Source organism: Taurulus bubalis (assembly GCF_910589615.1).
Source record: "Taurulus bubalis genome assembly, chromosome: 9".
NCBI classification, from domain to species: domain Eukaryota; kingdom Metazoa; phylum Chordata; class Actinopteri; order Perciformes; family Cottidae; genus Taurulus; species Taurulus bubalis.
In genome coordinates this window covers 5,758,798-5,784,311 of record NC_136597.1, presented here as the reverse complement: position 1 = coordinate 5,784,311, position 25,514 = coordinate 5,758,798, and the positions used below count along the sequence as shown (strand labels likewise).

At 41.2% G+C, this 25,514-nt stretch overlaps 1 protein-coding gene across 1 annotated transcript; it reads right to left on the bottom strand.

Moving 5' to 3' along the window:
- Positions 1–9,170: 9,170 nt before the first annotated feature.
- calb2a (calbindin 2a) lies at positions 9,171–25,514 on the bottom strand. The gene is made up of 11 exons (XM_079223480.1): positions 25,354–25,514; positions 21,172–21,248; positions 21,007–21,096; positions 20,191–20,271; positions 17,682–17,738; positions 16,168–16,245; positions 14,879–14,934; positions 14,700–14,739; positions 14,521–14,574; positions 11,862–11,933; positions 9,171–9,956 (listed from the first exon to the last, which is right to left on the bottom strand). The coding sequence occupies exons 1-11, from the start codon at positions 25,445–25,447 to the stop codon at positions 9,840–9,842; spliced, it is 816 nt and encodes a 271-aa protein (XP_079079606.1). The 5' UTR covers positions 25,448–25,514; the 3' UTR covers positions 9,171–9,839.

Below are 25,514 nucleotides of genomic sequence, written 5' to 3'. Positions count from 1 at the left end.
TGAGGACGGACGTTCAAAAGCTCGTGCTCGTGTCTCCAGCGATCTCTGTGTGCGCGCACTGTGTGCGTGAGCGCTGGAAGCCCCGCCCCCTCGAGCCCCGCTCTGCATGCAGGCGGACAGAGAGCAGAGCAGCGAGTGCGCTCTGATCCGCGCTATTTTAATAATCGTTTTTAGCGTGCGGGTACCGCGCTACCTTTTTAGTATCTATATACCGTGCAACTTTACAGAGTAGTGTAAAAAAAAAAAAAGTATTTAAATCGGCTCAGGCACCGGAAGGAAGCACCGAAATCTGCGTTGCTTTTCGAAAAGCAACGCAGATTTCCGGACGTGTTGGACGTCTCGGTACCCAACCCTAATTATAAGTCTCAGTGGTTGGAGCGATTGAATAAAAGCAAATATCTAATATATTAAATATCTTGGGTTATGTTAATTTAGGTTAGACACAATTGGCAATGGAAGTCAAGGTGAAGGAACTTGAACAAAACAACAACAGAGCTGACAGAGTCTGCTGTCTGGAACAATATTCACATTGTTTCTGTTGTGTTGTGTTATAAAATGAATTAAAGCTAAATTATAGTTTAAAAAAGTACCATAATAATACCATTTCACAAATAAATATCTTGATTTGATTATAGTTCTGCCCAATTACTTTGTTTGCCTCTATTGTGGGGCAATATCAAATCAAATAATCGCATCAATCTTTTAAATGTTTTTTAATTTGGAGTTTTATGGGGAGTTACCTCTACACTTGTTGTATTATGTGCTTATGACATTCACAAAAATGGATTATATAGGAAACAACCATTTTGTCAGTTACCCACGCAATATGTTGCCTTCTATTATGTGACGATGCTTATTCAAATAGTAAAATCCATAGCTGTTATTTTCACATGGTTTGCTGAGTGTGTTTGTTTCCAATTTTTTTTTTAATCTTTAATAGATTATTTGACAAAATGACTTTCCAAGAGGCCAACGCATGATATAATACAATAATTTGATTTCCTCGATCCATTCGTTATTTATGATTAGATAGTTTGGCTTTCATGAATTCTAATTTTGCAAAGGAGAGAGGCATCCGCAGTTTGCTTTTGCATTCAGTTAGTTTTCAAATATTGAAGCTAAGATTGAGGTGCAGAGATAAGGATGACGGCACAGCTGATGGAGCTTATGCACTCACAGCACACAGATGGTTTCTCTGGCAGCCTCCCGAGTACAGGTTTTCTTAAAGCTCCTGGTTCTTGGGAGCAGCCGATATCCCTGGTCTGCTTCAGGTCAGTTAATTTGGATTTTGGCTCCAGTGCCTCTATTTACAGACACATTTCTTTGGCACACAAGCTCACATTGCGGATGATGGGTTGGTGGTGGCACAATGTGTGGAGCAGAGCTGGAGGGTGTTAACTGGCTCCCTGAGCGGACACAATAGTGAGGTATTGTCTCTCCAGGAAAATCTGCAACCAGTTAATGGCTTAGATTAGAGGTGGTCTGTCCAGGAAGCTCTGCAGAGTAGACATACATAATGTGATGTTTCCATATTTGCCATAAAATCCCAAAAGCCCTCAACAAAATTGCATAATAAGTGGATAGTCTAAAGTCCAAGTTCATCAGAGTTCATTTAACACTGCTGTACTTTAAACAGCTGCCTCAGGGCTATACTGACCCCATGACTGACCGGAAGGTTTTTTGAATAAAGTTGGTGAACTCCAAACTTTAACTCCATTGTTCAATGTGGAACAGGACAAAAAAGAAGGTGAAGCGACACTTGTCGCAAAGGCAGTGGAATTTCTTAAGAGTGGTACACTGTAACACGTTTCTGTAGTTTTCACAGTGATATTACTGTATACTGGCCATATTCTTACAGCATGTTGCTGTAGATCTGCAATGCATCATGGTCAAAATTAATTCCCGGGTGAATCTTACTGTAAATAAATGTTGCTGTGAATCATAATACAGTAATTTTGAGCGGGTTTTCCTTTTTCAGCAATACACCATAATCCTTTGTAGCATTATTTTCAACACAGATGTGAGTTGACGCAGACAGAGGGGAAAACAACATTGTTATACTTCCGTTGCGTTACACAAACGATGACAGTAACTATTACGTTGTGTGTCTCAACACAATTTTGAAACAAGAGCTACAACATTTCTGACCAGAGTCCTCACTTCAACTTCAGCAACAGCAAGGTAACGAAGCTCATTATTATTCCTTCATATTTCCTTTTTGCCAGGCATTTTGCAACTGTACGTTTAATTACAGAGAGCACAGTCTTCTCAAGTAAAGTCACAGTGTAATGCTACGTGACTTTAAGAGGGAAGTAGAGACACTTTCGTGCACTAGTTAGCTAACGTTAGTGTTACTAATATTACCAAAATGTAGTATTTTCTCATTAAGTTGTGATATAAATCATTTGGCTTCATATAGTTGATACATGGCATGCGTTTAGTGTAACTTGTAAAATAATTGAAATTGTGTATGTGTGTATTGCTGCGCTAGTTAGCAAAGGCTAGCTCCATTTGGAGAAGTTTTGACTCTTCTCTCTCTTGCTAGCTACCATGCGGCACCACGTGATGTGGGTAACGTTACCGAGCACCGCTGAAGGTGAACCAGAACGTTGCGAGTGAACCAGAACGCCACAACAGGTCAGACAGCACAACATGGTGTGTGTTTTCTGAGCTAACGCTACATGGCAGGGCAGACTGCAACAGCTGGTATAACGTTGGATACATTGTTGCTAGCTTTACCTTCCTGTCGTGTTCGGGTCTAATCTGACTGATTTACAACTTTAATCAATCATAAATATTGTGTTTTACATTGGATCGTCTCAAGACCTGATGATATCCTCCACACTAGACATTTGAACATATACAGTTGCTGATCAGATTCCCCAACCCCCCTCTCTCTCTCTCTCACACACACACTTGTGTGAACACCTGTTCGCAGTCCCATATATAAAGTTGTACACATTTCAAACTTTTCAAAAAAGCAGGTGTTTGTTATGGGAACCCTTCTCTGTCCTGCTTCATGTGCCCATCTCCCCACACCTTCCAGACTAAACAATGCTTATCTTCTCACTGTCCCCCTAAATACACCTGGAACATCAAAGTAAGGGTTTCTTTCATGTCTCTCATAATAAATATGGTACTATTGTCTGTTTATTTTGTGTTGCAGGAAACCTCCACCCAGGCTGATGTTGAGGCCCAGGTGTCCCTGCTGAGCACTCCAAGGCTCATCATGTTGGTAAGATCCCAGTACCAGACAACACACCACATAGGCTGACATTGTCAGTAGTAGAAACATATTGTGGTATTTCTAATGGGAAACCAATGGGAAACCAATGGGAAACATTGGGTAACCAATGTCTCTCTGTCCTTCCACTGCAGGGAAGAGGATTCCTGTCCAGGAAGAGACTCCAGTTCATGGAGAGACTCCAGTTCATGGAGAAGACGACCGCCCAGGTAGAGGATTCCAGTTCAATACAGTAACAATAAAGTCAGTCATGGACATTTTATTGTTTGAAGTTGTACTTTTTTCAGTTCAAATTGTTTTTATACATTTCCCCCTTGACCTGAATATTTTATTGCTTCCAGTGCTTGAATTTTACTGTTTACTGTCAAATTACTAAACTTGAAGAAAGAGAAACATTTTAAATGTTGTATGTTCAAGAATACCATAACAAATGTTGTTTTTTAATTGAAAAAAAATTATTCAAATAAATGACTTCTGTTGAAAAAAAACTGCGTCTTTATTTTTACAGTATGTAATTATTTTACTGTTATTCATTTACAGTATTACAATGAATACAGTAATGCATATTACAGTAAACTGGGATTTGCTGTAATTCATTTTAAAGTTAGCATGTGAAATATACTACAGCTACTTACTTGCTAATTGCTGCTAGCAAGCTACTGTAAATTCTACAGTTATCCTTTTACAGAGTACAATTACAATTCAATGTGCACTATTTATTTGACCTAATATTGGCTTGGCGGTAAGGAATAAACACTTAATGGGCCATGGGGACTCCTTCAAGATGAAAAGATAAGGCATAATCTAGATTTAATTCAGGTTCAACACAGGTGAAGTATTAGTTTTTTTTCTAAAGACAAAGCTTCCACAGTTTTAATCTGTTGGCATTTCTTCTTTTTAGAAACAATGTCTTAAATGACTGTGTGAACAATGCTTCATAACAAGTTTCAGCTCAGCTTTACTGTTTTGGTAAACTCTCATCGCTCTCATTAGAATTTGCAGTTCATTCACCAAATAGACACAAAAAACTTGACTCCAAATAAATGATGGCATGTTGCCCTGCAACTGCTGGATGTGTAAAAAAGCAAATGTTCGCTGACAAATTAGCCCTGTCAATTTAAAAGGTGATAAATCAATGTTGTTCCCCGCTGCCCCCCAGTGGCCAAAATGAGTCATTGCAGGTTTACAGTTTATAGCTTTGCATAAAGACTATAGGCAGTCAGTTATACCTCCTGCACAACCTCAACAGTTGTTGTCTGTTGAACAACGCCGGTAGGGTGATTTATTTTACCTTTGAACGGAGCCATGCCAGGTGTTTCTCCCTGTTTACAGTCTTCAAGCCATTCTAAGCTAAGCATCTCCAGGCTTGAGCTTGAATTAAAAACAGATACACATGAGTGATGTTGCTCTTTTCATCTTATTCCCACAGAGAATGCAAATTAGGATATTCCCACAAATGGCAAAACAAATATTTCTTGAAATAGTTTCTGCTTGACAAAACCATAAAAATGAATAAATAGAGAATTCTGCTTTTCAACCAGTAGCAGTCAATCCAGCTGTATGTGATTTTGCTTGTGTTTCAGTGTGACAGCCAAGAGTGAGTGTTCGTGTACATTGTGTGTACGGTTGTGTGGGATACACAAGAATCTAGGTTGTGACATCCATTTTCCAATCACTTATTTAATTCACATGAGCTATATTTAAGGAGATCATAAATAAAATACCAGGGTTCCTTTCATCGATGCATAAATTATAGCCGTTATCCTCTTACATTCATAATCTCTTCTCTCTCCCCCCTGCACACAGTGTAGTGTAGTACTCTGCCTCAAGTCTTTATCGCGTTGGTTTATCACAGTGGTCTGGATGTATGATGGATGATGATGTGTTTACATGCACAACAGTACCCTTTGGTTATTCTGTCTACTCAGCGATTCACCTATCGAGTTTGCTGGCATGAATGCTGTTTACAAAAACCCCATCATATGGAACCCTGAACACAGTTTAAGATTCAATACTATTTAATGTCCCGAGAAAAAAAAAATTCAGTCTGCCAGAAGAGAACAGAAAATAGTGCAAATCAGTAAAAACCATATCAGCAGAAAAATAAATCACCCAACGCTGAACTGCTGAAGGAGAATGCCCTCCATTTTAAGAAGTCGGGTCACATCTGTGTGCACATGCAGTGTTTGTATCCTCTTTCCACAATGGAGAATCTAAAGAATGTATAATTTGTAAATTATCAATGCTACAGACCCTGATTTAAAAAAAAACAACTGTCTGGGTCAGCAACGATGCTGCACCACATTTATATCCCACTGACTGCTGTGAACTCTTTTTCTCGGAGCATTCAAGGACGGGGGTTGCACTGCACACTCAACATCTGGAGTTCAGATCTGGTGCCCCTATACCATTGAGTTAAAAAGGGAAAACATCCATTGATAATTTAACTGAAAAGGAGAGAATAGACTTTTCCTACATTTGTCTAAAAATGTAATTTAAAGCGACAAAATTCAATCTCCTGGTGACTTCATGGAGGAAAAGTCACCAATCACTTAAGTTGTTAGGATTCATCCTCTGGGAACCGTGAGAGTCCATCCAAAAGTAGTTGAAATATGTCAGCCTTGATCAAAGGGGTGGGCCGACCAACCTTTTTCTTCTTAAAGGGACCGCTTATCCCAAAATCAAAAATCTAAATGTTTTCCTCTTACCTGTAGTGCTATATATCAATCTACAAATCTTTAAGGACGATATCTCCATAACTATAACTCACACCAGAACAATCTAGATTGATAAACAGCGCCACAGATCATAGGTAAGAATATGTCTTTGATTGGGGGGTGAACTGTCCCTTTAATACTGTCCCTGCAATTGTTATTGATCTTTTTGCTTATTGTCAGTCTAATATGCTGTAGATACAGGACATTATAAGACAAGAGAGAACATACGACAATTTTTAAATTAAACAAATCTTCAGCAAATAAATCGACTTGAGATTGACCTTGAAATAACAATGACCTTCTTATATTTGTCATAAAATGGCATATGTGCTTTAGTTTGTCATTTCTCCTCTCATTTCTCCTCTCCTCTGTCATTTGAGCAGATTCATTGCTAAACAACAGAGTTCATCCTGCGTCTGTTTGCGATCAGTTTATCTTCCTGCTGATGCAGATGGTACAGAATATGCAGAGATGTTTTTTTTCTTTTTCTTGTGGATGACTGACAAAATATTGTGAGGAAAAAGACTTTTCGAGCATGGCACCGAGGTATCTACGGCTGGCAGTGGCGGGCCATCAGGGTCTGCTAAGCCTTCTCTGCTGGCCTAAACAGAATCACAAAGTTTAAATCAAAACATTTTCTAATTATTAGAATTTTTTCAATTATTTTTGCTGTTCAACAGCTAACTCCGACTGAATGCGCAGGTAGATAATCCACGGCCCGCCACTGACGTCTGGCCAATCTAGCCAACGACTGCATCTTCAGCAAAATGTCTTATCAGATGGGGCCTCCTTTTCAAACTTTATCAGCAGCTTTTTTCTTTTTTTTATGATATGGTTGTTGTAAAAAATCATTCCCACACCAATGCACTCCACTCCCTCGAGCGTTGTCCTTTCAGAGCGCTCTCCACTGTTTCAACGTCCAACGACAACATCTGAGTCCCCTCATATGGCTTCATTCACCGGTCATTCCAGACGGTAAATATACATAAAGACCTCAGTTTGTCTAACACAGCGAGATAGTCGCACATGTATGCTTGAGAGGGAGAAATGCGCTGCTGTTGAGGCTTGACCGCAGAAGAAAGCATGTGTTCTGTGCTTTATTAGCGTTCAAGGTATATCAATTACATATTGCATATTAATTGACAGAAATCTCATTCTCGGAATACGGTCTTTTTCATAAGTAGGACAATGCTCTCTTGCACACTTTTGAGTTTCGCTCTTGCGGCGCCAGTAGCAACTTAGGGTGGCTAATTGTAGCCTGGGTTAAGAAACGTAGAAACAGCAGATCGCAACCAACTGAACACTCCTCGCCTCACTCAACTAAACTAAAACCGCGGTGACGCTGCAACTGTATAGTTACCACAGTCTTAACCTATAGTTTCACAAAAGTGCCAGAGAGCTACGGTGGCCTTCAGGTAAAGCAAAAGGCCCAGTGATTGGTTTGTACGTTCTGGGCTGCTGTAGAAATATGGCGGAGCAAAATGGCCTACTCTGTGGAAGAGGATCTGCTCTCTACGGAGATATAAATGGCTCTTTTCTAAAGAAAACACAACATTTTTGGGGGGGTTTCTGGGAGATTATACACTAATAAAAAATGTTTTGTGACTGCTATATTCCATTTTGGCTAACAAATGCTCCACACTAGCTCTTTAAGGTGGCCAACATGTATTTCAGCTTGCTGACTTTCTGACTTTTCCTGCAATTGTCCCCTGTGTCCACATGTGTTCAGCAAGAGTTACACAGTCTCACTTGACACAATATTAAATGGACTTCTTCCCAGCTAAATTTGTATTGTATTTCTAGTGCATTTTTCTTCAAGCTTTCTTGATGTGATATAAAGATTTAAACGCCCCTGATTAATTGATGCGGGTTGGCACCAGCTCCACACTGAGATGGGAGCTTGTGTGCGTGCTGTATTATTCAGATGGCTTTAAAAGCATGTCAACTCAATTACGGGGTTTTAAAGAGAAATATCAAGTCCTGTCCTACTATGTCAGGAGTAACATCTCAGCTCAGGAGGAATGCCTACCACCCTAGATTCAACCGGAAAAAAAGATGGAGGCTTCCACTGGCACCGCAGAAATTCCGACCAATTTATTTTTGTTGTCAGTTCAGATCATTGGTACGGTTAAGTTTTGTAGTCGTATTTAATTGCATGTTTTATGCAACAGGCTCCATATTAATGTTTTTATTGACATTTATAGCCTGAGACACACCATTTTTTTCTTCTTTTGGGTGATGTCAGATTAGATTATCTCCCTTTTAGATTAACTTTGTTCATTCAGGAGTTTCAAAAATCAGACCCCAGTCAGTTCCAAAGTGTTCCCCAATTTGTTTCTGAATGCGATTAAAAAGATCTTCCATATTTGGGCCCATTTGAGCTTGAGTGCTTTATCGTATGGACAATTAAACTTTTAAGCCTGACGGTCTGAAAATAAATTCACTTCCCAACTTAATGACAGGAGCTAAATTGTAAATCCATTAGAAACCGATTTCAAATGAAAGAACTTCAGGTCAGCTTTCGCTTCCGTTCAGGGAGAGAAGGGGGCGGTGAAGTGTTTTGTTATGCTGCCTTATTTCATTCACGCAAGGGGAAAACACAAGCGATGCCTGAGTGCAGACTCAGCAATGTCACTCTACTTGTTTCTTCAGTCCTTATTATGCAACTGGGAGACAGATATCATGTTGCAAATAAAGACGTCTGACTCAGTCAATGCTACAGTGAAACAAACTCAGTGTTTTCATCGACTTCTTGATTCCAATGCGCACAAAGCGATATTTCCAGGGGAAAGCATTAGACATTGTAGTTGCTGGTGTAAAGTTGCTCAACACAGACAACCGACATCAACACCAGAGCCCAAGTCTAGTGTTTTTCTACACCTGCTATGGTTTTTAAATTGTACACCATCTTGCTGTTGTTGTGACTGCGTCCGCCATTAATCCTTTTTAGTGAGCCGTTTACAGCCTTGATAAAATAATCAAGTTGGAATGCAGAAGGTCAGCACGAGGGAAACTTAACTTTGAGAGAGAGAATGACACAGCGGTGCATGGCTTGAAAATATTCAGACTGCCACGAGGAAGTTCAGGAGGTAATCCTCTCCATCAAGGCATGACCAACACTGGCAGTTACTCATAGACAGAAATCATGTTCATAAAGTGCCAAAACTGATTTTATCTTAAGACATTTTATTCATATTTTCAATCGACAGTATCAGCCAAAAAAATCCATTGAAAATGAAAAATCATATCATATGGCAGTGGAGCAGAAGGGCTTCATGGCAAACAGGCGGGAAAAATCAATACCAATTCCATTACAGACTATAAATTAAATAAATTCAAACACAGCTGTCTGCAATTTTGTCTCACTATATATATATATATATATATATATATATATATATATATATTGTATCTAATGCAAAGTTGTAAGAGCAAGGGGATGGAGAGGTCGACAGAGCCGAGGGTCAAGGTTATCAACGGGTCAAAAGGTCGTGAAAAAACTGGGTTTGGGCTTTTGGTCAGGAGTTGCAAGTCAGGCACAGCATGGATGGCAGGGGCGTTCATGAGGTCAGAAATAGTAAAGAAAATGGGTGAGGAGCTGAGAAGGTGAGAAGCTACTGGAGAGGTTTCAGAAAGGTCAGGTGGCAGAGAAATGAGGGTTTGAGGGGGAAGAGCTGTTTTGCGTGCTGACGGTGCACTTATTCGTTCAGATGTTGTAACTTTAGGGCGGGGCGGGGCGGGGAGATGACCGGGAGGGGGTCTGGCACATGCACCTGGTATATGTTGCCAGGCAGCTGGACGTGGGTGTGGTCTCGGGAGAGCAGGGGCGGGGCAGGCAGAGAAAAATTAAGATGCACAATAAGAGAGAGGAGGAAGAGTCACACAATGGGCTCCCTGCAGAGGACAATTTCCAGCTCTCCACGGTAGAGCTTCCCTCCGTCAGACAGGCTCATGATGCTCTCCTTGTAGCCCGTCAGGTTCTTTACATCCACCTCCTGCACGAGAGAGAGCGAGAGAGCGAGAGAGAGAGAGAGAGAGAGAGAGAGAGGGTTATGATGGAGCCAGGACAACTGAACTCGTGACCTTAATCAAGATTAAGATACCAATGCTTTATTTGGAGCCAAATTCAACCAGTATTGTCTGGGACGGTGAGCTTCTTTTGCTGCTGCTGCCAGCTCTCTGTTACCGCACAACACAAATGACAAAACAAGGCCTCTCTTTTTCAGTCGAGCACTATTGATTTTGACGTCAGGAGTGACAACTTTAGCGATCACCCCCAGGACCATTTCCTACCGGTCACTACCCTGCACAGTCTTCATACCTCATATTTAAATACACTTGTCACTTTCACATTACACTTTCACATACACCTACGGTACACTTTAAATTTATAGTACTGTTATCTGTTTGTCCGTGCACTTTATTTTATATTTTATATTGTATTGTAAATTTGATGTATTTATATTTCTTGCACTGTGTTGATTGTTGTTGTTTGTAATGTATGCACCACCCGCCAAGACAAATTCCTCGTATGTGTAACTGATTCTAATTCTGATCATATTTCAGCTTGCTATGTTGTGAGCTGTCCCTCCATTTTTTTTAGAGCCATGTAAAAGGGTCTTTAATCAGAATCAGCTTTATTGACCGTGTGTGTTTACACATACATGGAATTTGACTCCGGTTTCACGTAACTCTTCGTACTTATATACACTTAAATATGCACTACATGGCTACATTTATGAAATGCAAAAAAAGGAGCGAATTCACAAAAGGATTGCACAAGTAAGACAAAAAAAATTAAATAAAAGCAAAGGTTGAAATGCATCACTAACAGTTACAGTGGAACCATGAGCGCTTGGTTGGAACTGAAGCGCATTGGCTTCACACCCAGACTTCACAGTGAACATCATAATGTTGAATGAAGCCAGAGGAACGTCGTGTCATGAAAAATAATTGAATGATGATGACATCATTTTGAAAATATATGGAGAAAAAAAAACGAAAAAAATGAAAAATATGTTTATTATATAAACAAATAATGTATTCCTCCCCAAAAAAAACTTTATGTAGCTTTATGTAGCTCTGGAAAATGTGCACCTTGGGTCTTTGTGCTCTCTTACAATTAGTGCAATATCTTTTGTGAATCGGGCAGCGGTTACACATGATGAGAAGTCCATTCTTTGTGACTGCATCCTCACCAGTTCGTGATCCATAGAGAAGTACTGTGTAACTAAGCAGCATTGTTATTGTAGTGTGGAGCTAGTTAGAACTGGTATATTGTAAATAAATTATGAATCTAATAGTCTGTTAATCCCCACAATGTCAACTAAATGTGAGTCCTAGACATTTGAAAAACAAGATGCTGTGACTTGGAATGTTTTCTTTGTCTATGAGATATTAGATATTTATGTGTCTGCATTCAGTCCCTGCGAACAAGCCGCCTCCTGTGCTGTATTACTTTTCAGTCAGGGCCCACACCAATACACACATCCTGAATACACATAATAAAACAGTTAGTCAGCTTAAATAATTTAATGGTATCAGTAAGTTTTTGATGAAAAGCTTCCCCGGCTCTAAGAACCCGACCAGATAACATGCAGCTGGTTCATGTTTACTTCTAGTATTGCTACTCCACCATAGAGGCATAGCATTTAGCATTAAAGATATTTTCTTTCGGGGTATATTTTAGTTCTGACACACAGTAAGAACAATACCCAAAATGCACAGGGAGTAAAAACCTGAGAGGAGCATGAATGATTGGAAAAGAAACGGCGTCAGGTGCCTGAGGTCACAAGCCAGGTCGAAGCTCACAAAAAGTAAATGGTGCATATTGTTTGTCACGGGGTCACAGCATGTACTGGTATACAAAACGCCCGTGAACCCTCACTAAAGCATCTCACCTTCTTGTTTGTCTGGTAAAGGTCTCGTAGCAGGGCATCCAACTCCAGCTCATCAATGTAGCCATTCCCATCCTGAAAGAAGTTGACAGAAACACACCACAAATGTTATTTTCACCTCCGAACATTCAGCGAAGACTGGAAGGAAAGGCGAGATCGTTGGAGTGATCTGGAGACGGCGGGCCGACTTCAAAACGTAATTAAACCACAGCCATTTAAACTACAGCTCAACAGTATGCAGCTGCTATCTATTACACCTGGGGTGTTTTTCTTCTAGTTTTCATCAGAATATTCCTTCCTGAACAGTGTGAAGCAGCTATATTTAGATGCCCTGCTCTGCTGCTCATTCAATATTGTATGACAGCCATTGCAAATGCACCAGCCAAATGAGCATTCATGAATGATGGTTTTAAAAAAGACTTCCCCATTCACAACTCTGTAAAGGGGGTTAGCTGCAAAGTCAATGCGAAGCCACTTTGCTAATTAATGAGTTATGTCTCAGAGTACAGTTTCGAGTTCGAGGCCAAGAAATAAGTCCAAATTGTTGGAAATCTTCCCTTGGCATGCGGAACAAAAAACATGTTCTGTTCGTCTAGGCTCCGTCTCAAGATGACTTCAGAGCTGAGTGGCTTGCCAGTCTTATTTTTTTGTATTACTTTAGGAGATGCTCTTTGATGTTTACAAAGCTAGACTGAAGTGTCCCAGATCTAAAGATCCCAGGAATAAAGTGTGAATTATATTTACTTTCACTTTAAGTATGAAAGACCCACGACTCTGCAGAGTTGTGGGAAAGGAAAGCAACATCCGGTATCAGCCGGTCTGTCCAAGTTGCGTGCCATCTTGAAATTTCAGCCATTTTCACGGCCTCGCACAGATTTCGGGGGTGGGGCGGCGGCACCATGAGCCATGTTAGCGTTCAGCTGACCGGCCGCTCTCCGATCTCTCAGTGACAGCGGCTGCCTGTGTTTCCGCCGCAGGGGCTGAGCGCATAACGAAAGGGTGAAACTAATTACGCCCACAAATGGTAGTGCTCCATTCCCGCAGATAGTCTACATGAATGAACCGCGGTGGCTCATCTAAAATAGAACATTCGACCCTGTCCTCAGCAAGTGAGCTAGCTAGAGAGAGAAAGAGAGAGGGAGAGAGTGCTTGCCTTCAGTCTAACCCAAGACACATGGACATGCACGCTACCACCCACTGCTGTGAGGAAATAAAAGGTTCATTCATGACCTTGGAAATACTACTTTGATAAAAAAGGACAATTATCACATCAACTGACTTTGATTTTGACAAATTGTCAAAGACTGATTTGTCTCCATTCAACAGCAAATATTCTACATTATTGGCCATGAAAGAATGCTGACGGTGCAATATGGCACAGCACTAATTACACGGTACAATTTTGTTCAAATAGAAAATGACACAATGTCAATGCCATTATATCATAGTATCCAATGCTACCAATTTAAAATGTATTTACCTTTACAAATACAGTAAGGATGTTTTTTCCCTCAAAACTCAAGTGTAGTCTCCATACTGGATACAGATGGTTGTATTATGCATATTTGCTGATTACAATGAATGTTTAAGACAATAAATGTGTCATGAAGTGGCTCTATTGTTGCAGCGAAAAAAACATTAGAGTAGATTTATGTAAAACAAAGTTGTACATCCTTAAACGATAGCTTTTGAGCTAACAACCAAGGTAACTGCTGTGTTGTTTATTTCCTTTAAAGATTCTCACAGCGACCTAGATTAAGGCAGGTCGTTCGCGCTGACAAGAAAACCTTACAAGATATCATAAAGATGACAAATGATTTAGCAGATAAACAACTCTCCCATGTAACTCTGCTGTGTTTTGTATCACGTTGCTCCCTGTGGTCCCTCCCCACCAATCTAGTGCTAATGTGGAAAATGAGCCCATGAAGTGAACCACGGCTCAACCACCCTGAGCTGTTGACAAAGGGACAGGTGTGCCAAGCCTGACTCATTTCCCTCGGTAGTTCGGGAGCGCCCTAGGTACGAAACAAGGAATTTGCCTATTCATGACTTTTAACAAAAGGGGAATCTCCAAAACAAGTCATCCAGACAGCTTGACCTGAGAGTCCAGACTATGTTTTTTTTCTAGCTCTGTTTTTTACAGTGTAAATATACACTACACGTCCTTTGTCCTCTCACCATGTTAGCTTATTAGGTTTCAAATACAGCATATCATTATGCGCACACACCTACCACCCTTATTCAAGCTAGCTCTCATCCCACCGGCCTCAGTTACATGAAGCTTGTATCGAATACTAACATACCATATTATTTTAACCAAGACAAAACTTTAAATATATATATATATATATATATATATATAATAAATTAGCACTCAACAACAGCTCCAGTTCGTTAGTTAGTTCCATATCAGTTTGACCCAAATGGCTGGGAAAAAAGCTATTATGGAAGTAGCTTCTGTGCCTGGAATTGGAGAAAAAACAGAGAAAAGGGAGCTTTTCCAATGAAGTATATTTCAGGATTTAGGCTGCTTGGTTTTGGTGGTTTTTAAAAGAACCTCCTTGCTTTATGTTGCTGTAATTCAGCCATTCAGAGTCCATCGCACCTTTAGTGTTGGGTGTGTGTGTGTGTTTATTGCTCCCTTGAATAAGATGTCTCCTACCTTGTCATAGAATGCAAAGATGGCATTGAACTGCTCAGTGGTCAACTTGACACCCTGCAAAAAAAAAAGACAAAAATTCAACCCCTGCTGCACCAAAGCAAGTTGTCCAGAGATGCTGATTGTGTGTAGACGTTGTGTTTGGCACGAGCCTTTCTTTCTGCGCCATGTTTGTTCCGTACCTGGAATTTGAGTAGGAAATTCTCCTGAACGGGGAGAAGCCTGCGGGGAGAGAAGGACTTCATTAGCGGACACGAAAGTTAGTGAAATTATTCAAATCTATTGACGGTGAATGAACATCAGCAGGCAATGTGTCTCAGCGTTTATATAGCGAACAGAGGCAAGTAAAATAGCACATTACCTTGCCATCTCTGACAGGCCCAACTTCCCATCTCCATTCAGATCAAACATCCTGAGCTACAAAGTGGAAGCAGAACAGAGATAGGAAGGGACAGAGGAGAAAGACTGAAAGGAACTGTTTTTTTTTAGGTATATGCTGTCAAGATGAAGGCAAATATGGTCCCAGGAATTTCATTGACCGAGAAATGGAATGGACAGTTTGTACTTTTTTCCCCATGGTTCCAAATGTTTTTTTGTGTGTGTGTTAAATGTTCACATTTCTTGAGAAAGAATGCAAAAGGGATTTGCTAAATATTTTTGCTCAAAAGTGTGTTGGCTTCTAACTTGTGCTAAAAAAATTGTTATTGCACACGTTTGGTTTGAAACCATTCATCTCAGACACAGTTTGTTGTCACAGAATTACCATTTGTAATGTCTTGTGAAAAGTTCAGATTAGGCTATATCAGAAGACTGAGCTGCAGATTGAGGTTCTGATTTTCAGCATGATTTCACTATCACCGGACCTGATAATGCTATTGGTATTTATCTACTATTTATCATTTAGCATCTACTATTATTTGGCAGAAAATCTATCAACTTTCTGTTTCCCCTCAATTATATCGTTCACCATCTGCACAAAGAAACAACAATGACCAAGTGTATCTCAGAGTGTGTGGAAACTGCTTCAGAAAATCAGGTCAGGTCAGCTCTGGGGCTTCCATGAAGAAGCAGATGTGAGCACATCTGTGCTGAAAACCCCCACAACCTGCAGGACATGATGGGTCACGGCCGCTCAGCCGCACAGCGCCACCGCCACCAACGCGATAGGCCTCTGAAGTCCTCCGGGCAGATGGACGCTTGACATATACATTTCATAAAGACTGCATATGGCTCAGGGTCTTTCTGTAGGATTCATCGCCGTTTCCGAGATGTCACTCTTGATTTAAGTTTAGCCACTTATAGCTATTTTTTTTACTACTTTGAGAGGCACTGATGCATAATCGGAACTCATTTGTGGTTTTGCCAGGCGGCAAACCTCCGGTTAAGTAAAGTGAAGCGATTGCGAAAGTGCCTTAAACCTGCACTCTTTCTCAAGGCCATCAGGCGGCAACTTTTTTAGTTGCAAAAAGAAGTCCAGTTTCATAGAAATCTTTCTCACTTGATTATTACATCAGTAAACATTGTAAAAATCAGTGCAACTTTTTGAGTTTAAAGTTCAAATGCATGACATTTAGCCCAACAGAATGGTGATAACTGGCTAATAACACTTCTGTACCTGGCACTCCTCATGTGTATGTGTGTGAGTCTTACGATGGTCTGTGTGTACTCCTGGAGCTTCTTGTCATCGTAGTGTCTGTTAGCCTTCTCCAGCAGGTCTGAGAGAAATCCCTGAGGACAGAGACACATGTCGATTAATGAATAAAAAAAAGAAATGAGGCAGAACATGCAGAAGTATGGCACATATTGAAAATAAAAGAGCAGCAATGCAATCAGTTGAGTTTGTTCAAGAGTGTGTGGGTGTCCACGGCTTTCAGATTAGCTGATGATGGACGAAAAGGAACCACCGAAGAAGGAAAAAAGAAAAGACAGGTTAAAATAATGACAGATAGCATAGAGGAAAGACTAAAGTAACAAGGACAAGAGGAGGGTAGGAAAGAACATGAAAACGAAAAGAAGAAAATAAAGGATGGAGAAAGAAAAAAAAGATGAACTGATCTTGTGTTTTTCTCTTAAACAACCTGATTTACAAAGGAAATAGTAACGACAGCCTTTGGTCACAGTAAATGTAGCAGTCACTATCTCACATCACTTGTTCAGTACTTTTTCCCTCACATTCATGAGTTGAGACACATGTCTCCTGCCGGCGATCTCATCTGCATCCTTTCCAAAGCGTTCAAAAGCCCACACCTGAGTAACTCATCTGCACCTGGTCAGCTGGAAGAAATGTGATCCCCTATCAACCCGAGCAGCCGAATCTGTACTTGACGCGAAGTCGCTGACCCCATTAACGTTCAACTCCCCAGTGCGTAGTGCTCCCCTTTATATAATTTGACACAACATTTCAGTGGAGGTGTTGAAGTGAATAACATTTTTCTTCATTTTTTTTTTGGAAAGCTTTTTTTAACATCTGAATCCTCACCTGGAAAAAACACTCATGGTCATTGGGGGATTTCCTGTGGAGCATCCACTTAACTCTCCGCTGTCTGGCTCTACTGACCCGTGTGCTCACACGATTTTTAAAAGAAAGAGGTGACTCGCACTGAAACTCAGCAACGAATATTTAGAAATGTTGTTTATCTGTGGACGTTTTATATGAGAGCAGATAAGCATATTCCCTACCTATTTTCCATAACGTTTCCTTTCAGCAAGCAGATTCAGAATACATTTTTTATAATAGGGCAGTTACTTATCATAACACAAACAAATGCAGAGGATTATTTTTGTCTCGTTATTTCCTTTCTTTTATTGGTGCATAACAATATGGCATCTAGGAGGTGATAAACAGAAAACATTGCATCCACACTTTTACACTCAAAATGAATTAAAGGTATGGGAAATACAAAAACAGAAAAACACGACTATTACAGTGGAAATACATTATAATAGGAAATACGGGAAAAGACATAGAATTTGCTAGCTACAGTTTAGGTTGGGTGCTTTGTGTGTGGGAGGGTTGGGGGAAAGAATGAAAAAAAAAGACAATAAAATGAGAAATAAGTGTAACAAAGTAATACATAACAGGCATATTTATATTATTGGTTGTGCTTGCCGCTGGGATGCAGGTATATCAGGTATGCAATATGTTAAACTGAGTCATAACGAACCTTCAACTCATTGGCTTCAATGTAGCCGCTGCGATCTGTGTCGTATCGCCGCCATGCCTGCAAGAAATTAACAGCACACAAGAAACATTGGATTGAAAGCAATTCTTTTCCAGCGCTGATGTTCAAAGCGCAAAGACATTTACATTTCTTTCCCACTATACACAAATCCTCCCCTGGCCGAACCCCCCAGCTTGCTCTTTAACTGCTCTAACAGTTTGATTTTCCTCTGGTGCAGAGCAGAAATCGTTCTGTGGGGGACGACCACAGAAGCCCTCAGCCGTCACTGTAACCACGCGGTCTTCAATGCGATCCCATTTGCCCGCATAGAGAGCCGAGGGGGCAGCCAGAGATGGCGAGAGAGGACTGGGGGAGGGATAGAAAGTCATTTTAATGAATGTTTTAATCTAGCAGCTGTCCCTGTCCGAAGAAGGGGCTCCTTATCAAAGATGGATGGCCTCCCGCCCTTCTCCTTCTCCTCCTCCCCGCCCCTCTGCTCCTCCTCTGGGCTCGGCGAAGAGGAGTTACAGTGGCGTTATCCATTATATATGACTCTGAAAATAGAAGGCTCTGCTTCCTCATTCTAACCCTTTAAAAAAACCTCTCTGCCCACTTCCTCCTCCCTGCACCCTTCAACAAAGACTGATTAATACCCCTCTCTTGTTTTATGCTCTCAAACTCTGGCTCTCAACTTCCCATCGACATTTCATTTAAGTCTTTTCTGTTCCTGCGTTCCCTTGTTCGCCCTTTGTATCCTTCCCTCTCCACACACCTTCCCCTTCATTCATCCTCCTTCTCCCATTTCATTATTCCTTTTCAATATGACACAGGAGACAAGGGACAGCCTCTTACCGTCATGTAATTGGTTTCTAATTGGCTCCGTCCTTTTATATCGTACATGAAATCTGCCATTTTCTTATCTTCTCTTGGTATTTTGTGGAATAAATGATTTCCCTTATTTCTGGTACATTTCAACACACGTCTCGCTCTGCTGAGGGCTTTTTGTTACCCCTACAATCATTCATTGTTCATAATTCACAGCTGCACCAAATGTGTTTACGCCGTACTTTGAACTCTTCATATATAAATGGTTTATTAAACACACAGCTTGGCTGTAATACACAAACAGCTCTGAACAGTCTTGGGTTTTGCTTGTAACTAATCACATAGGGTTAGTTTTGTGTGTCGCTAATGTCGGAATGCTCGTTAGCTAAATGGATTCAGGTGCTAACTCTCACTTTGACGAAGACGTTATACTTGTTAGGAAGGAATGTTAAAACGTGTCTGCATAAACCACTTATAACCTTTCTACTGGGCTAGTTCCCAGTGGTCTTCGTTGCCTTCTTCCGCTAATTCAGGCGCTATATTGCTGTTTGTGTATGCTAGTTGTTGTTTTCTCTTCCTTGCTAGCCTCAGTAAAGCTTGCTCAAAAGTACAGCTCAGTGCCTGATGTTTCACTACAGATTGTCACATGTGTTTTCTACATTTACAGATTTTACAGCATGAAGTTGACATGTTTTTGGTATTCTCCTGAAAGAAAAATTTAACCAATCATGGTTGGCTAACCTCCGCTGCAAACCTCTTCGGTTCCCCATAACAACCCGTAGCTCCGCTGTTACACCAGCAGAGACATTCGCATGAATCTTTGGGGAAACAAATACAGCCTCAGTAATTAATATGGTTCTTAAAACACCAACGCTAACGGTTCACAAATATATTATCTCTATCCTTTGAAGACAAACCGGTGTTTTGCAGCCGATACAACGCAAGGAGGGTTTCCTGTATAACAGTAACCAAACCGTTGAAGGAAATTAGTGCGAAACTATTCACACCTCCTTTTAACGAACCGCAGCAGTCTTTTTCAAGCCTTTTTGGGCTCAGCCCGTTCTGCAGCGGTCATGATGGTCAGGTGTGGTTGCTCACTTTAACCTTTTAAAAACCGAGGTATTTTTTAGGATTCTGCTCGAAATAACATACCCAAACTAAAAAGGGTGTATCTCTGCAACCACAAGGGCTATTTGAATAATTTTGGTGTTATAATAAAGGCAACCCATGTGAGCCTTTGTTCACATGTGTAAATATTAGTATATATGTTACTGGTTAAGAGTAAATAAAGAAAGGTTTTAATAGCAGAAAACGGGCAACCATGCGCGACGGCAGAAAGTCTGCAGTTTTCTTTCCAGGCTACACCGGTTTATTTCACTAATTAGTACACCTTCAACCATACACAGGGAATTAATCCGTGAAATTAGCTGGTAGGCAGGAGCGAGAACATGCAGGCTGTCTCCCCTCCATGGCTGACTGACTCTGGTCTATAATGTATGGTTGGTTAAAAGGAAGTGTTTCCTGACTAATGGCATTTCTAAGTGAACAAAAAAGCTTTTGCGCAAAAAGCATTGCAAAGAACCGTTCAAATAACAGAGTTTGGCAAGTGGGAACAGGAGCTTTGCAAGAAAAAGAAAATATATATATATACCGGCCCATCCACACACGCTCAGAAACACTCTCTTACCGCCATGAACTCAGCACTGGAGCTGACAAACTCTCTGAAGCAGAGAAGGAAGTTCTCTTCTGTTGGGAGAATCTGGGCCAGCTAGAGAGAGAAATGACAGGAGAACGGGAGTGGTGAGAACACAAGATGGTGGGGCTGATGTGCTGGGAGAGAAGAGACGGCGACCGGGGAGCTTTTTGTCTGCAAAGCCTCAAATGGCCAACTCTGACATAAATAATAGAGCCATTGGGCTGTGCCTAAGTAAGTTTTAGTTTCAGACAAAACCTTTGCAACGGATTTTTTTACCCCTACAACTGAACCTTAAACTCATTTTCAGATGTTCCATGCGGCCGGAGGATTATCGACAGTGCAGAAGTGCCTCCTTCTTGCATCTCTTTCAAATCACGATCCGAAAATGGTCAAATCGAAGGAAAGCAATATGCCAAACTGGCACTCCTTGAGACCATCATAAAGACTATATTTATGCAATTGATCGGAATATTGACCAAGCCTTGTGCTGTATTGCTCCTTCTCTGTGAATTATCTGATATTTTTCTTTTTACTACTCTTCCTCCCCTCCATAGAAAACAGACATGAAAGCAGTGTTCCCTTGTTTCCAGTGTTTATGCTAAGCTAAGCTAGCCGGCTGCTTGCTACACAAATGGAAGTGACATCCATCTAATACACTGCAAAAATGTTTACTTTTGTCTGTTCTAATAATGTACTATGTGACCGACAAAAAATAAATAATTATCTCTGCAAAAAGGACATTTTTCACAAAATGTCAACCGATACTGCTTTAATGAAAACTGTAGATTTCAAAGCATAAGGCCTTACCTCTGACATCTCAATTCGTCCGTCTTTGTTCTTGTCGAACTTCTGCATGAACTCCTTCATCTTTTCTCTGAATATGGGGTTTGAAGGGTCCTGGAAAACATTTGCACTCAATACAAGTGAAACCTGAGTGTGAGTGTGCGTTTAATCTCTAGTCCTTGAACTCACCACCCCTGCTCCTCTCCGGGCCATCTCCAACTCCTTGAAGAAGTTCTCCAGCTCCTTCCCCTCGATGTAGCCATTGCCTGGGAGATACACACAGCACCATACACCCATGTCATCGCAACATACCACAAAGGGCGCATTTCAGTATCAGTATCGTTGACGTGCAAAAATAACAAAACAAAACCCATCTGCACAGATGTGGCCACAGTGTCAAACAGATCCCAGCATGCCTCGGTTTGGCCCAGGTATTGATCCAAACATGAGCCTTTACCAGCAACTCTCTTCCTCTGGCTCAATAGATTAGACTATTGACTGACACAATGTAAACTGATCACTACTCAAAGACTGTGTTTCGCAGGGTTGTACGCAAGAAGAGGCTATATATGGAAAGCTGCTTTTTTGGAGAGTTTCTGAAGGTGATGATCCACGGGCAGCTTCTTTTATTCCACGAAGATCAATACGGCTGTCAGCGGGGAGTTTGACAAATGGGACGAATCAATATGGATAACAGTTTCTACCAGATTCTTTTTCTCTTTTTTTCATCCAGGCAATGATATTTTGTCACGAGGAACGGACGTTCTCAAGTGTTTCAACCCTGTTTCACTGAACGCTGTCAATCATTTTGACACACAAAGTGTCAATTTTGTCGAATGGGGGTTTATCCGAAGAAGATGTCCAGCACATTCCCTTGGATTCTGTCATGACAATGAAGTTGATTGTCTTCCTATCTCGTTTCATGCTTACTCCTGGTGCTCTGCGTGCCCTAACAGAACCTATTCAGAGGACAAAATGTGTGTGCCCGCTTCACCCAGGTAGTCTGTGAACCCCTGCCAACATCCCATCAACAAGCACGCTGAATGGCTGGACAGATGGCTCCAAACGATGTGACTAGCTGCTTCAATAAAAACCCTGGAAGGCAGAGCTGCCTCATTAAACACTAACAAAGATTATTATGCCATCCACTTCCTCTCCTCTCCCTCTCACTCTGTCATTTTTCTTTTCTAGCTTCCTCTCCCAAACCAGCATCTTGGCGTCTTTGTTCTATCCATGGACATGTGTGTGTGTGTGTGTGTGTGTGTGTGTGTGTGTGTGTGTGTGTGTGTGTGTGTGTGTGTGTGTGTGTGTGTGTGTGTGTGTGTGTGCATGTGTGTGTGTGTGTGTGAAGGGGGCTGCATGCATTCCTCAGCGATGTTATCAACACTCATGAATAAAGGCTCTGCCAGGACGGTAAAACGCCCCGCTGCTGTCGAGCCTCCCTCCTGTGGGTCTTATTGACATTTAGCAATGGCCTGCTTGATAATTAAACAGAGTAAGATGTGATTAACTACAAGGCAAACGGCATAAAATGACAATAAAAATAGATTTGTGAACAGATTACGCCAGAGCTCTGTCACACCTTCAATACATGCAGCCACAGATCCATACATCCCATTATTTCTGTGCGGAAGAGGAGCATCTGTTTGTTTTGTCCTTTCTTTCTATACCAGTGGTCTTACACTTTCCAGTCCAGCCTCTAAAACACAACAATATGCTTAGGGTATATTTTGTTTCTTTTTTTATATGAAATATTGCAGTAAATTGTCCCAAGCAAACACACACACAAAAAAAACAAACATCACAACGCACTTCCGCATCCGTCACATTTAAATGTGGAATAACTCGTTTTACGTGGTGATGAGGAAGCTCACCGACTTGTTCTCATACACTTTGGTCCCTCCGCACAAATCCTTAAAAGCTCGCACCAACCGGCAAGATAAAATGTTCACGAAAACCACTTTTGGCCCAAATCCTGCACGCTCTTTTGGATGCTGAGTCATGGCGATCCCAGGAGACGCCGGTAAAGGCGCTTCAGTCCTCCGGTTCTGATTCTAAAATTCAACCCCAACGCGGGAACACTCTCAAAGTGGGCAGATGTGCCAAACTAAGTGCATATTTAAAGCCGATATAAAGTGCATTTGCCTTTCAAAGGAGAGTGCGGCCCCGTCTATTCAAATATTTTTGGTGTGGAGACCACACGGCCTGGGTCAATTCAGGAAGTGGATTTTGCACTATGCTGGAAAATTTCCTCGTGGAGGTTGATAAAAAAATTATATATATATAATAATAATAATAATTGTCAGGAACCGCTCTATAATAAGCAAAAGGAACTGCAGTTGTTTCCTCTTTCAGCTTTGAAGTGATTGAGAAGGCCTGACGGAGACAGCAGTGGAGAGAGAGATGGAGAGAGAGAGAGAGAGAGAGAGAGAGATGAGAGCGACGCAGAGCGGAGGAGCTGCGAGAGACGCAATCCAGATGAGACTTGATCCTGGGCCAACAGGGGAATATGTGGTTTCATCATCTCTGGATGCATCGCCTCCCGTGTATTTTTATCTGCAACTCAAGGAGATGTTTACTCAATCTGAGCAAGCAAATTAGCTCTCCTCCTCCTCTTCCTCCTCCTCCTCCTCCTCTCTTTCTTTCTGCCGAGCCAGAAGACACTCCCAGTAATGAGCGCAGAAATCAAAACGCTGTAGCCAAATCTGTTGACGCGCACTGGCTGCATTTGATTTGCAAAGCACATGTATGCAAAGCGCCTCGGACTCAGACACCTGGGTGGTGGGACCGATACCATCGGTCAAAGCAATGGACAAAGAGTCACACACACAAAAAGAGGCAACTTTGCCTACAATGTGCTCCTGATGAGGAGCTCAGCTGCTGAGCCCCAGACCGACTCCTCGTGTCTGCGCTGATTTCCCCGCGGAGTACATTTCAGCATGTGTGTGTGCAGGCGTCAAAACAGATCGCATTAACAATGACATCCCAGGAGTTGTTTGTGTGTGTGTGTGTGTGTGTGTGTGTGTGTGTGTGTGTGTGTGTGTGTGTGTGTGTGTGTGTGTGTGTGTGTGTGTGTGTGTGTGTGAAACAAGTTTGACCGGTTGCGGTCAAAGGGGTCAGAGTGGTCACTTGTGTGCATGTCGGAGTTTTCTCCCCCAGAAAAGGATGTACATAATCAGATTGATGAGGCTTTTTGTGACAGCAGAGACAATTTTGAGTTTTTTTTTTTTTTTTGGAGGGGGGTCATACTGTCACACTACAACACAGACACATGCACACAAAGATATAAAGAAAGACTGAGCCGTCAAAATCTGTGCGGAGGCAAACAGAGGATGAAGACCGCGGTGTGTGTGTGTGTGTGTGTGTGTTGTGACGGGACGCTGAATAAACTATACATGGGACAATTTCACGTTGACAGGGATCACATCTGCATCACATAAACCATACTCCTATACCATTGCATGAGAAGCATCACCACCTGACAGAATGATCTTATTCATGGGACTTCAATAATATAATAATATATTTTTTTAATATATCAATAGGCACCAATTACTTACATTCCACAACTGTCAATGAGTTAAACCCTCATAAGACGAAATGATTGCGACATAAAGCTTAATTAACGGGGACAAAACACGATGCTCGCCTTGGCTCACTGAATATTTTAAATATACAGTCTTTAAATAACTCTATTGAATATTTTATTTGAAGGCTTGTCGCAAGGAATCGTGCATCCGCCTGTGCAGCTGAATGAATAAAAAATAAGATAAAATGAATATCACGTGGCGTCGGGAGTGGTCCGCATCATGAAATGTATTTTGGAAGACGTCGAACTTTTTTTTTCCAGGGGTTGCAGTGCTTCACACAGAATGTCAGCTCTGATGCCGACTCAGGAACTGGAAGTGTTAAACATGGAAATGTCGCGTTTTGGCTACTTTATTCTTCACACGGGGAGCTTAAGACGAAAAAAGAATAGTATCACTAAAGACAAAATAGACGCTGTAATATTCAGAATGCTATATATTCTTTCTCTCTCTCTTCCTAAAAAGTCACTTCAATACGCCAAAACATTTGCTGTTTTATTATATATATATATATATATATATATATATATATATATATATATATATATATATATTATTCTGGGTTTTATAACGGTTTTACTCTTATTAGGAGGAAGCATTTCAATCTTTTCCCCATGCATCTCCCTTATGAGTATTAATAACATACCTTCCATCGGCTGCATTTGGCAGCAATGACAGCCTGTAATCCAGTTATCTTTCATGAGTTTTCAGATTGCGATTACTTTTAGGAAGGAGGAGGTGGAAGAAAAAGAAGAAAAATAAGAAGAAAGAAGAAGTGTCCTACCGTCAGCGTCGAAATGTTTCCAAATGTCGAGGAACTGGGACGCGGTGACCTCGGCCAGGTGCAGGTGAGGAGGCTGCTGTGCTTTGTTGGCCATGATGCTTCTCGAACGGATGCTGCTTGCGGGTCAGTAGCCAGAAAAAAATCCTCCACTAACTTTTCTG